Source organism: Littorina saxatilis, linkage group LG15 (assembly GCF_037325665.1).
Source record: "Littorina saxatilis isolate snail1 linkage group LG15, US_GU_Lsax_2.0, whole genome shotgun sequence".
Taxonomy (NCBI): domain Eukaryota; kingdom Metazoa; phylum Mollusca; class Gastropoda; order Littorinimorpha; family Littorinidae; genus Littorina; species Littorina saxatilis.
In genome coordinates, this window is record NC_090259.1 from 9,921,653 (window position 1) to 9,936,034 (window position 14,382).

The 14,382-nt window shown below is 41.7% G+C and overlaps 1 protein-coding gene across 2 annotated transcripts in view; it reads right to left on the reverse strand.

Annotated features, from left to right (window-relative positions):
- Window positions 1–7,726: 7,726 nt before the first annotated feature.
- Window positions 7,727–14,382, reverse strand: part of LOC138948487 (ATP-dependent RNA helicase A-like) — a 72,435-nt gene continuing 65,779 nt past the window's right edge. For both annotated transcript variants that reach the window (XM_070320043.1, XM_070320044.1), the window contains 4 exons: window positions 14,003–14,170; window positions 12,840–12,958; window positions 11,672–11,866; window positions 7,727–9,107 (listed from right to left, as the gene is read on the reverse strand). In XM_070320043.1, coding sequence (XP_070176144.1) covers window positions 8,882–9,107; window positions 11,672–11,866; window positions 12,840–12,958; window positions 14,003–14,170 — 708 coding nt within the window. In that variant the 3' untranslated portion in view covers window positions 7,727–8,881. The remainder of the gene's footprint in view (window positions 9,108–11,671; window positions 11,867–12,839; window positions 12,959–14,002; window positions 14,171–14,382) is intronic.

Consider the following 14,382-nt stretch of genomic DNA (forward strand, 5'->3'; position numbering starts at 1 on the left):
GTCCCGTTTTCTTCTGTGCGCAAGACTATAATGACAGACATTTTTTCTCTCACGGATATCAAATATCAGAAAAATGACGCATTCCTGAACAACAGACGAGGAGCAAAATAACAACAATATTTCCTGTTTTTTTCAATGTGCACTTCATTATTTTTCAAAACAAAGACATCGACCCAGCAGGGAAGTCTTTGACGTCTTTGAACATTCGATCAAGGTCACCAGCTGTCCCGACAAGGTCTCAATGCCAAGTATGTATCCTGCAGAGATTTTAAGTACGGGTCGTGTATGGTTGTAGCCTAAGTTACCTTCAATCGTCGGCCTTAGCAGGGGAGTTCATATTTCTGACAGTGTAAGTTACCTTCAATCGTCGGCCTTAGCAGGGGAGTTCATATTTCTGACAGTGTAAGTTACCTTCAATCGTCGGCCTTGGCAGGGGAGTTCATATTTCTGACAGTGTAAGTTACCTTCAATCGTCGGCCTTAGCAGGGGAGTTCATATTTCTGACAGTGTAAGTTACCTTCAATCGTCGGCCTTAGCAGGGGAGTTCATATTTCTGACAGTGTAAGTTACCTTCAATCGTCGGCCTTAGCAGGGGAGTTCATATTTCTGACAGTGTAAGTTACCTTCAATCGTCGGCCTTAGCAGGGGACTTCATATTTCTGAAAGTGTAAATTACCCTTACCTGTCACAATCTTGAGGCCAGATAGGAAGTGACTGTCAAAAATTTACCATAGAACCGCTACAATGACAATTAAGACCTTTCTTCTGTTTTGTTTTTAAGTGTGAAGTGTCTGACTAAAGAGTGTTTAGGTTGATTGCCCTGTAATAGCCTACAAACAAAACACACACCACACACACACACACACACACACACACACACACACACACACACACACGCACACACACACAACAACAAGCCCACAACAACATTTTTGTATTCAAAATTGCAACTGGACATTTGACATGCAAAGCCAGGGTTAAGCCGAATCCACAAGAAACTCGGGTGCAAGATTGATATCAAAATAAGGACAATTTATTTGCATTTTCACATTTCTAGGACACGACGCAATGCAAAGAAGAAGACAAAAAGTTCAAACTCAGAAGAAAAGTGTTAACAACAAATATGGCACATTTTTACTTGCATAAACACGGGGTATAATGACAAACAAAATGTCCTAACGCGCCAACCCAAGAACATTATGACCCGTTGCCAATAAATCCGAACCAAGGGCAATAAATCATACTGACTGCAACACGGTGATCCCCCTTAGACAGTGAAACCCAAAAGGTTATGCCCCCTGATTATCTCAAGTGACAGTTATAGTTCGTTGTGATTGATTATACATAGATCTAAAGAAGAATCCTTCTGACCTCCGTGGAAAATGATGCAATGAAATGGATAATGGAGTCTACCAACGAATTCCTGCAATTTTCATAAAGATCTTTGTCGCCAAGTTAGTCTTATTGCTCAGATGTAAAGTTACATGATATAAAAGGGGATAGGGCTTTAAAGGAATAATTGTCGATCAACAATAAAAAACAAAGAAAAAGGTCTCAAATTGCCAGGGCTGTATAGTTCGCGGCTTTGGGGTTTGCCACCACGCATCATAAATACTGTTTTTGAACATTATTCAATTATTGAACATCAAACGGTGTGTTTGGACCACCTTTGCAGACTCTAAATTCTCCACCCAGTCTGTCATCGTTGGGCTTTGTCCTACTTTTCCGTCTCTAACACAAGTGACATTTGTACGCATGAGCTAGTTTGGATATTGGAGTACATTCGCACGGGTTTCGTCTGCCATCCTTAACTGTCAACCCTAACAAAACTAAGTCTATGAAAAGAAGCGGGACCCTGATGTAGAAAATTATACATGAGGAAACAGTCCCCCTAATGAGTTGAATTAATTGAACTAATTAACTGAATTGAATTAATTATGCTGATTGAATTATTGGTATCGTTACGGAGCATTTTTGAATATTATATATCATTGCAGGTGTGTATAAATTACAGTGAATGTCCCATGGACTTGGGTGGCCAGAATTTTTTTCCAAAATGGCATTTTGATACTGCATCTTTAAACTGATCAGCAAAAAACACAGCAAGATGAAAATGTTAAAATGAAGACAGAAACAACAACAACGGGGGCATGTAAGCTTATTGAGAAAAACAAATACAACAAGTCGCGTAAGGCGAAAATACAACATTTAGTCAAGTAGCTGTCGAACTCACAGAATGAAACTGAACGCAGCAAGACCGTATACTCGTAGCATCGTCACTCCACCGCCCGTGGCAAAGGCAGTGCCCGTGGAATTGACAAGAAGAGCGGGGTATTCGTTGCGCTAAGAAGGATAGCACGCTTTTCTGTACCTCTCTTCGTTTTAACTTTCTGAGCGTGTTTTTAATCCAAACATATCATATCTATATATTTTTGGAATCAGGAACCGACAAGGAATACGATGAAAGTGTTTTTAAATTGATTTCGGAAAAAAAAATTTGATAATAATTTTTATATATTTAATTTTCAGAGCTTGTTTTTAATCCAAATATAACATATTGATATGTTTTTGGAATCAGCAAATGATGGAGAATAAGATAAACGTAAATTTGGATCGTTTTATAAATTTTTAATTTTTTTTACAATTTTCAGATTTTTAAAGTCAAAACTTGACTAAATATAAAAAGGATAAAAGTGTTGCCTGTGTCTCTGAGTGCACATATCACCCAAAGAGATGTTTTCCTTTTTCAGAGGTTGTGTGTGCCATGGGATGGGATTATTTATATTTCCTTTCTATTCTGGTTTGATCTGTTGACTGGTGCTAACTTTCCTGTTAGTGTCAGTTTAGTGAAATTCGAGCAAGAGAGGGGAATAATCTGTTCACACCAGAAGAGGGTTCACAAACAAATTAAGCATGCATGACTGAACACAGAAAACAGAAATATTGATTTGTGTGTGTTAAAAGCTAAATAAAATTCACGAGAGAAAGAAAGAAAAGGAAGGAGAAATTCTAAAAATGAAATTTGGGAAGAAAAGAATGAAAGGACGAAAGAAAAAGCTTGTGACTGCACGCACAACTTCTACGCAATACGTACAGTTTTCAGCATCAAAGGCAGTGCATTAGTTATTGATTTTTCTACATTTCTTTGTGAATTTTCTTTACAGGCATGCAAGTGCATGTGGTGTGTTGTGGTGTGGTGTGTGCGTGTGTGTGTGAGTGTGTGTGTGTTTGTGTGTGTGTGTGTGTGTGTTTGTGTGTGTGTGTGTGTTTGTGTGTGTGTGTGTTTGTGTGTGTGTGTGTGTGTATGTGTGTGTATGTGTGTGTGAGTGTGTTAGTGTGTGTGTTAGTGTGTGTGTATGTGTGTGTGTGTGTTTGTGTGTGTGTGTGTTTGTGTGTGTGTGTGTGTGTGTGTGTGTGTGTGTGTGTTTGTGTGTTTGTGTGTGTGTGTGTGCGTGCTTGCGTCTTGTGTGCGTCTGTGGACTTAGTAAAAACACTATGAGCAAAAGCAAGAGAATGAACAAACAAAAAGCAAAGATAAAACCTTCAGAGAAAAGATGAATATAGCAATCAAAAGTAAACCCACTTAATTCTACTGACCAGAAGATACTAGTGGTGTCAGATCTGACAAAGATTTATCTAGCCACTGGTGTGAAGCAACACACACAGGATAATCCGCAAAGGCTCTTGAGACGATTAATTTTCCCTATAATTTTTAAAATTTGGTCTTTCAAGTTCTCAAGGGAGAATCCAAATTGATACTGTTAAAGATTGAATTCAGTAAAAAAACAAAAACCCCATCTCACCCCAGTTGATACCAAAACATATTTTCTTACAGGTTAACTGAGACTAGTAAATCCTGGGCTGGCCGAAACCTTTCCACCAAGACAGCGCTGACTAAGTGGCCTTGGTGACTGAAGCCAACTGAACTTAATTTGCATAAAACGGATTTCCTGTATTTATTAGAATACTTTCCATTAAAACACACTATAGTTATATAGTTTTGAGTTCATTAAATAATAAAGAATCAAATGAAACTATGATTGAATTTGTTTTTGCAATTTCCTTTTCAATCAATCAGAATCTTAATTAACAAGTTAGATAATTAATTGTTAAAGCTTCCAAGCTGAAATTCAATCCCAGAGTCAAGAACCGGGTCAAAGTTTGTTCGTAAAAGGAATTCAAATAATTCAATAGAAAAATGTGGTCACCACAGTGCAGCCTCAACTTACGTCATCAAAGACATCTAAAAAAAATATAAAAAAAAATTCAAAACAAATATTGTGCAGATATTGTCTTGAAGAATGTACATGTTTTATAAGCATATGTCTGGTAGTTTTGTGAGAATTGCTCTACACACACACAAACACACACACACACACACACACACACACACACACACACACACACACACACACACACACACACACACACACATACACACACACACACAGACACACAGACACACACACAAACACACGCAAGCAAGCGTCAACATGGACCTAAGTCCAGTCATAATCAGATTCAAGTACCACTAAAGGGACAGCAGAGGTTTTTGCTGTATTAACTTAAGTACAGCCAAGTCCACACCATCAGAAACGTCAGATAGGATCTTAGAGGATGAACTACGACTTATTTTCCGGGGGACAAGACGTGACCCTACGACCTCCTAACGCAGGGCCAGGGATATTGCCAGCATTGCCATGTTTACTTGATATTGCCATGTTTACCTGATATTGCCAGCATTGCCATGTTTACCTGATATTGCCAGCATTGCCATGTTTACCTGATATTGCCATGTTTACCTGATATTGCCAGCATTGCCATGTTTACCTGATATTGCCATGTTTACCTGATATTGCCAGCATTGCCATGTTTACCTGATATTGCCATGTTTACCTGATATTGCCAGCATTGCCATGTTTACCTGATATTGCCATGTTTACCTGATATTGCCAGCATTGCCATGTTTACCTGATATTGCCAGCATTGCCATGTTTACCTGATATTGCCATGTTTACCTGATATTGCCATGTTTACCTGATATTGCCATGTTTACCTAATATTGCCATTTTTACCTGATATTGCCATGTTTACCTGATATTGCCAGCATTGCCATGTTTACCTGATATTGCCATGTTTACCTGATATTGCCATGTTTACCTGATATAACCAGCATTGCCATGTTTACCTGATATTGCCATGTTTACCTGATATTGCCATGTTTACTTAATATTGCCATGTTTACCTGATATTGCCATGTTTACCTAATATTGCCATGTTTACCTGATATTGCCATGTTTACCTGATATTGCCAGCATTGCCATGTTTACCTGATATTGCCATGTTTACCTGATATTGCCAGCATTGCCATGTTTACCTGAAAGTCCAGGAGTGGACAGTGGAACCCCCCTTTTAAGACCCTGTTCTTTCAGATTTTATGTTCATAACCTCTGTCAATTTATCCCGCTTTTAAGACCCCCCAATTTAAGACTCCCTCCTTTTTAAGACCTGATTTCTCAGATTTTTGGGTGGCCGAGTGGTAACGCACTTGCGCTCGGAAGCGAGAGGTTGCAAGTTCGACCCTGGGTCAGGGCGTTAGCAATTTTCTCCCCCCTTTCCTAACCTAGGTGGTGGGTTCTAGTGCTAGTCTTTCGGATGAGACGAAAAACTGAGGTCCCTTCGTGTACACTACATTGGGGTGTGCACGTTAAAGATCCCACGATTGACAAAAGGGTCTTTCCTGGCAAAATTGTATGGGCATAGATAAAAATGTCCACCAAAATACCCGTGTGACTTGGAATAATAGGCCGTGAAAAGTAGGATATGCGCCGAAATGGCTGCGATCTGCTGGCCGATGTGAATGCGTGATGTATTGTGTAAAAAAAATTCCATCTCACACGGCATAAATAAATCCCTGCGCCTTGAATATGTGCGCGATATAAATTGCATAAAATAAAAATAAAAAAAAATAAAAAAATCCCTGCGCTTAGAACTGTACCCACGGAATACGCGCGATATAAGCCTCATATTGATTGATTAACAGGGGGGTTCCACTGTATCTGCAGTTTTTAGCAATCTTTGGCGTCATCCTTTCCCCCTCCAAGTAAAAAGTTGAGTAATTTTGCTGATGACAAAGTTTTGGACAATTCAAAGAATGTTCTGATGTGTGCGTGTGCTTGCATGCATGTGTGTGTTTGAATGTACGTATGCGAATAACAAATATGTTGCCGTTTTACTGGCTACAAATGCCATGTTCTGTGTAAAGTGTGTGTGGGTTTGTATGCGTCTGCATGCATGCATACATGTGTGTGTGTGTGTGTGTGTGTGTGTGTGTGTGTGTATGTGTGCGTGCATGCATGTGTTTGAGTGCACATGTGCAAATAACAAATCGGTTCCTGTTTTACTGGCTATGAATGCCACGTGTAAAGTGTGTGTGTGTGCATGCATGTGTGTGTGTGAGTGCACGTGTGTGAATAACAAATGTTCATGTTTTACTGGCTATGAATGTACAACTACAATAACTCAAGATAACCAACAATAAACATTTGAACATTTTATTTATGCTTTTCTGAGACTATCAATCATGACTCACAACTGCCAACAAAACAATAATGATATAACATAAAAAAAAAAAAGTCCAAAGTCCTTTTTCTGTGGTCACATTCTAAAATCTCAACAATTCTCAAAAACATTTTGAACTCCACACATTTGCATTTCATTAAGATAAGACTTCACTTTCAGACTGGCAAAACTGGCAATTCTCAACTCCAATTTTAAGTTTCTACAAGTTGGTAAGTTTTCAGCGAAACATTTGATTTATATAAAAACAAGAAGAGCAAACGCTCGATCGAGTCACTTTCGCAGTTCTGAATATTATATGAGGCATCAGATGGACAGGAAGAAATTGCTATTCACAACACAATGAGTCACGTTCACATAAAATTTGAGCCCGGTCACTTTTATAGTTTCCGAGAAAAGCCCAACGTTAAGTTGTGTGTTGCCGAACAGAAAAGGCTAGTTATCTCCCTTGTTTTTCTGATAACGTTCGTAAAAGGCTACAGATGTAAATACTTTGATGTAAAGAATAATCCTACAAAGTTTCAATCACATCCGATGAACTTTGTCAAAGATATAAAATGTCTAATTTTTCCTTTGACGCTGACCTGTGACCTTGAAAAAGGTCAAAGGTCAACGAAACCATCGTTAAAGTGTAGAGGTCATTGGAGGTCACGACTAAACAAAATATGAGCCCGATCGCTTTGATAGTTTCCGAGAAAAGTCCAACGTTAAGGTGGTGTCTACGGACGGCCGGCCGGACGGCCGGCCGGACAGACTAACACTGACCGATTACATAGAGTCACTTTTTCTCAAGTGACTCAAAAATTATCTAAAAAACTCATGCAACTGCATTCATACCAATCAAATAATAAACTGTATCATAACAATAATCAAAAATGCACCCAATGTCATAATCAAAACTTCATTGCATTGCAAAACTTCAAAACAAAATCAACTTTCACGCCGACAGAGAACATAACACAATATTAATCAGAAATCTATCATTCCATCTAAAAATCAAATTAAAAAAATTCCCACTAAATTTTATTAAAAGTTCAATGATACACATTCAGAAATCTTGGTCCAATTTTTATACACTGTCTATAGAACATGTTAAAAACCATTACATGTGTCTGCCACCCTCCAGCCCCCCCCCCCCCCCCCCCTCCCTCCCTGAAATGATTATGAAAGCCGATTTCATTCGGCTTAACTAACACAACTAACATTTAACAGGGATTCCTCAACAATTATGCAAAGCCACGTGCATAATAAAATACAAAAACAAACTGTCAAGAAAAACCATGCCAATAATAAAACATATGAAAAGCATTAAAAAACACACACACCAATGAACACTGCCAACAAATCTAAATGAAATGAACAAACAGTGTGTAACAAAATATTGGAGCTTTGAAGCTTGGTGTGGACACATCAAAATACAGTGAGTTACACTGCATCAATTCAGGCTCAAGAAAACAAAATCAATTCAAACCAATGTTGCAGCTCAAAGAATCATCTTACAAACTTTAAACACCCATCAACACTGCTAAAAAAAAATATCTAAAACAAATCTTGCTTTTTTTCCTATCGAAGTCCACAGTTACCTTCACCAGACCTGTGCACACTCAAAACGCTCATCAGTAGTAAACAAACCAAATTTCAGTTTTTAAAATGTTTCAGTAGTAAGCTGTAACGACAGTTCCAAGATATAATTCTGCTCACAAAGCACTGTTGTGCCGTTTTCTTCTTCTTTGGTGACAGAGCTGGTGTCTTTCTTTCTTTATTTGGTGTTTAACGTCGTTTTCAACCACGAAGGTTATATCGCGACGGGGAAAGGGGGGGGGGGGGGGGGGTGGGGGGGGGGGAGATGGGATAGAGCCAATTGTTAACTGTTTCTTGTTCACAAAAGCACTAATCAAAAAATTGCTCCAGGGGCTAGCTGGTGTCTTCTCTTCACTATCTGAATCTCGCACTCTTTTTTTCTTTTCCATGTTTCACTTCAATCACAAGTTGCCACGCAGACGCTGGACGAACTAAGTCTAAGAACAAAGACTCAACGCTGAGAACACGCGCGCTTCCGGTAAGTCGGGCTGAAAACGTCTTTTCAGCGCAACGGCCAACTAATTGGTCAAAACATCTTAAAACAGAAAAAAAGTACCTTTGTTTTGTTTTGAGTAAAACATCGGAATTTCAGAATTTTAATTAACAACCCTTAGCACGGTATTCTGCATATGAAAATCGAAGAAATTACGGAGAAACCGTAGATGTGCACAGCTCTGCTTCACACAACACAACACGAAAACTTTCAGAAATGTCCAGTTTTCTAGTAGCCACCACGTCCACGGAAACTGCCACCACTGCCACCGAAGCTGCGACCGCGGTAACCACCGCCACCACCACCACCATATCCTCTCCCGCTGCTACCGAAGTTGCCGTCACGATATCCGCCTCGGCTAGGACCCCCGTAACCCCCTCGACCGAAACCACCGCCGCGACGGTCATTGTCCATGCGCGGGAACTTGGAAGGTGGTCGGTAGTTGGAGCCTGACCTGGATACAAGACACAGAAATTATGAAAATGAGCTGTTACCATGAAACCTTCCGCTCCACATTTTACATTCAGTCAGTGTTTTTACCCCTTCATGAGCTAAAGTGATCATCCACCCTACAATTGTTTTCAACATGTTCTCCACGGGCTAACGCTACCATCAGCCAAACAGTTGTGACCAATGGGTTCTCACCCCTCCATAGGCTTACACAAACCATCAACACTACGACTCTTTTCATCCTGTGTAAATCTTAGCCCTCAATGAGCTAACACACCCACCAACTCGTCAACAGTTTTTATCGCATGTTCTTACCACTCCGTGAGGAAACATCTATCCAGCCTACAGTGGTTTTTATCATGTGTATAGTGCTTTTAGTTATTCGCTATAGAAATCTCCTTAATAAATAAACAAGAAGAGCAAACGCTCGATCGAGTCACTTTCGCAGTTCTGAATATTATATGAGGCATCAGATGGACAGGAAGAAATTGCTATTCACAACACAATGAGTCACGTTCACATAAAATTTGAGCCCGGTCACTTTTATAGTTTCCGAGAAAAGCCCAACGTTAAGTTGTGTGTTGCCGAACAGAAAAGGCTAGTTATCTCCCTTGTTTTTCTGATAACGTTCGTAAAAGGCTACAGATGTAAATACTTTGATGTAAAGAATAATCCTACAAAGTTTCAATCACATCCGATGAACTTTGTCAAAGATATAAAATGTCTAATTTTTCCTTTGACGCTGACCTGTGACCTTGAAAAAGGTCAAAGGTCAACGAAACCATCGTTAAAGTGTAGAGGTCATTGGAGGTCACGACTAAACAAAATATGAGCCCGATCGCTTTGATAGTTTCCGAGAAAAGTCCAACGTTAAGGTGGTGTCTACGGACGGCCGGCCGGACAGACTAACACTGACCGATTACATAGAGTCACTTTTTCTCAAGTGACTCAATAAATAAATAAATGTGTTCTTACCCATTACCCCAAAACCCTACAACTGTTTTCCTTGTGACCTCTTACCCCTCCACAGGCTAACACACCCATCAACCTTACAACAGTTTTTAGTGTGTGTTCTTACCCATCAACCCTACAAGTTTCTCCAGCGTTTGTTTTTACACACCAGTCAACCCTACAACTGTTCTTACCCCACTGTGGGGCAACACCCCCCAACCCTACAACTGCTCTTACCCCACTGTGGGGCAACACCACCCAACCCTACAACTGTTCTTACCCCACTGTGGGGCAACACCACCTAACCCTACAACTGTTCTTACCCCACTGTGGGGCAACACCACCCAACCCTACAACTGTTCTTACCCCACTGTGGGGCAACACCACCTAACCCTACAACTGTTCTTACCCCACTGTGGGGCAACACCACCCAACCCTACAACTGTTCTTACCCCACTGTGGGGCAACACCACCCAACCCTACAACTGTTCTTACCCCACTGTGGGGCAACACCACCTAACCCTACAACTGTTCTTACCCCACTGTGGGGCAACACCACCCAACCCTACAACTGTTCTTACCCCACTGTGGGGCAACACCCCCAACCCTACAACTGTTCTTACCCCACAGTGGGGCAACACCACCCAACCCTACAACTGTTCTTACCCCACTGTGGGGCAACACCCCCAACCCTACAACTGTTCTTACCCCACTGTGGGGCAACACCACCCAACCCTACAACTGTTCTTACCCCACTGTGGGGCAACACCACCTAACCCTACAACTGTTCTTACCCCACTGTGGGGCAACACCACCCAACCCTACAACTGTTCTTACCCCACTGTGGGGCAACACCACCCAACCCTACAACTGTTCTTACCCCACTGTGGGGCAACACCACCTAACCCTACAACTGTTCTTACCCCACTGTGGGGCAACACCACCCAACCCTACAACTGTTCTTACCCCACTGTGGGGCAACACCCCCAACCCTACAACTGTTCTTACCCCACAGTGGGGCAACACCACCCAACCCTACAACTGTTCTTACCCCACTGTGGGGCAACACCCCCAACCCTACAACTGTTCTTACCCCACTGTGGGGCAACACCACCCAACCCTACAACTGTTCTTACCCCACTGTGGGGCAACACCACCCAACCCTACAACTGTTCTTACCCCACTGTGGGGCAACACCCCCCCAACCCTACAACTGTTCTTACCCCACTGTGGGGCAACACCCCCCAACCCTACAACTGTTCTTACCCCACTGTGGGGCAACACCACCCAACCCTACAACTGTTCTTACCCCACAGTGGGGCAACACCACCCAACCCTACAACTGTTCTTACCCCACTGTGGGGCAACACCACCCAACCCTACAACTGTTCTTACCCCACAGTGGGGCAACACCCCCCAACCCTACAACTGTTCTTACCCCACTGTGGGGCAACACCACCCAACCCTACAACTGTTCTTACCCCACTGTGGGGCAACACCACCCAACCCTACAACTGTTCTTACCCCACTGTGGGGCAACATCCCCCAACCCTACAACTGTTCTTACCCCACTGTGGGGCAACACCACCTACAACTGTTTTAATCACGTGTTCTTACCCCTCTGTAGACAGTCCAAACCTGCCGGCGTTGGGTCGGGACAGAGAGCGCAGGACGGCCATCAGACACTCTTCCTGGGGGCCGGGCTTTTCGATGCCCTCCGGCTCCTTGGCCGCGCGGATCATCAGGGCTTCTAGCGGCGGTCTCAACGCCATGATGCGGGCTGCTAGGTCCACCTCCATCTGTAGGTTGATCCTGGAGAAGGAAGAAATGGGTGATAGAGGATGTTCAGGGGATGAGCACAATTTGTTGTGAAAGACTCAAATAACAAGAACGGTATGTTATTGGAACGTTAATTATGACACACAAGAACGGTATGTTATTGGAACGTTAATTATGACACACAAGAACGGTATGTTATTGGAACGTTAATTATGACACACAATAACGGTATGTTATTGGAACGTTAATTATGACACACAAGAACGGTATGTTATTGGAACGTTAATTATGAGACACAATAACGGTATGTTATTGGAATGTTAATTATGACACACAAGAACGGTATGTTATTGGAAAGTTAATTATGACACACAAATGTCATAGTTAAATGTTCCAATGACATACCTTGCTTGTTTTTTTATTCAGAATTTTGGAAAGTTGGCAGTCAATTTGCTTTTGGATATTTGTTGTGAAAGAATTGAGCTGTCTTGCTCCTACATGCTACTCTTCCATGCAGGGCAAAATGTACATCTACACAGACATATTTGGAACTTTTGCAGCGACAGAGGGATTCATAAACAGTAAGAGAACGACAAAAACACAGACAGAAAGACAGAAAGAGAGAGATACACTCTCACAGCAGTTGTCCAGTGTTCACCACAGAGACAGAGCGCCAGTTAAAGAGCTGACAGACAGACAGGCAGACAGATGAAAGACAGAGAGACAGGACAGACAGACAAAAAAGCAGACAGACAGACAGCATAGACAAAGCAGAGGACGGACAGGCACACAGACAGACAGCATAGACAAAGCAGAGGACGGACAGGCAGACAGACAAGTAAACGACAGACAGACACTCACACACACACACGCACACAGACAGACAAATAGAACAACTTACCAGCTGTACCATGTCAGAGGCCTGTGTTGTGACAGTGCGTGAGGCACACAGATAGACAGACAGACGAAGACACAGACAGACAGACAGACAAACAGAACAACTTACCAGCCGTCTAGCTGCACCATGTCAGAGGCCTGTGCGGTGACAGTGCGTGAGGCAAACAGCAGGAGCTGGATTGGTGACACCATTGTCATCTGTTTGGCCGACACTGCACGGGTTCGAATCTGATCACAGAAAGGAAGGGAGAAAAATTAACTACATGTAACATGATCTGAACTCAACAAGCTGAAAAATAAAGAACAAACATTTTCAGCGCAAAAAAAACGCATCCCTGAACCTCTTGATTTTAACTCTTGCCATCTAGTGAGACAGAATAAACAACACCTACGCTAAGCTTTCATTCTCATTATCCTTTTCTGTTCATCATTAGGTTGAAGAACTATGAATGTTTGGTACTGTTGTTAACTAAACGTTCCATAAATATTACCCCTGCACCTCCATTTCACCAGATTGGTCTACTTTCTTAGAGTCACATTTGATCTTTATCCATGTAACCTGTGATTACTCCTGTCAAATTGGTGCTAAAAGAACAACCAGTCCGTTTTGAACTGTCTGGTTGGTGTACGCATGTAAATAGGCCCAGTGAAATTGAAGACTTTATCTGTACATATTTATTATGATATAATATGCGTGTGGAAGGAGTGTGAAGTTTGGATGCATACACCATAACAAAATCCCGTGCTTTGCATTTGGTAAATAAACTGTTTGACTTGAAATCAATAAAAAGTGAAGGAGCCTGTTACAAAAGCGTATCATTTTCATTCTTCAGTTACAGTAATGCCTTGTGGTGGATGTAAGCAGTAGTCAAAGGACAATTTTCATTCTTCAGTTACAGTAAGGCCTTGTAGTGGATGTAAGCAGTAGTCAAAGGACAATTTTCATTCTTCAGTTACAGTAAGGCCTTGTGGTGGATGTAAGCAGTAGTCAAAGGACAATTTTCATTCTTCAGTTACAGTAATGCCCTGTGGTGGATGTAAGCAGTAGTCAAAGGACAATTTTCATTCTTGAGTTACAGTAAGGCCTTGTAGTTGTAGTGGATGTAAGCATTAGTCAAAGGACAATTTTCATTCTTCAGTTACAGTAAGGCCCTGTGGTGGATGTAATGTAATTTTCAAGTATTCTTTCACCATGGGGCAATTTTACACAATGCAGTTCCTATGTACCTTTTCACCTCAAAGTATAACTTTCACAGGTTAATGTCTGCACACCTTTTCCCCAAAGATGAAAAAGGGTGAAGGGAAGCGGATCTCAAAGTTGCTGCAGTTGACGGAGGACTTGTGGACCAGGGCGGCCTTGTTCTCTACAGTCAGCACTTTGCGTTTCTCCTTGTGGTAACACACGTTGGGGTACAGACCCAGACACAGCAGTGTGATGGCCTGAAACATTCACACTTTATAGTCAGCACTTTGCGTTTCTCCTTGTGGTAACACACGTTGGGGTACAGACCCAGACACAGCAGTGTGATGGCCTGAAACATTCACACTTTATAGTCAGCACTTTGCGTTTCTCCTTGTGGCAACACACATTGGGGTACAGACCTAGAGACAGCAGTGTGATGGCCTGAAAATGACACATGATATTAGGCTAA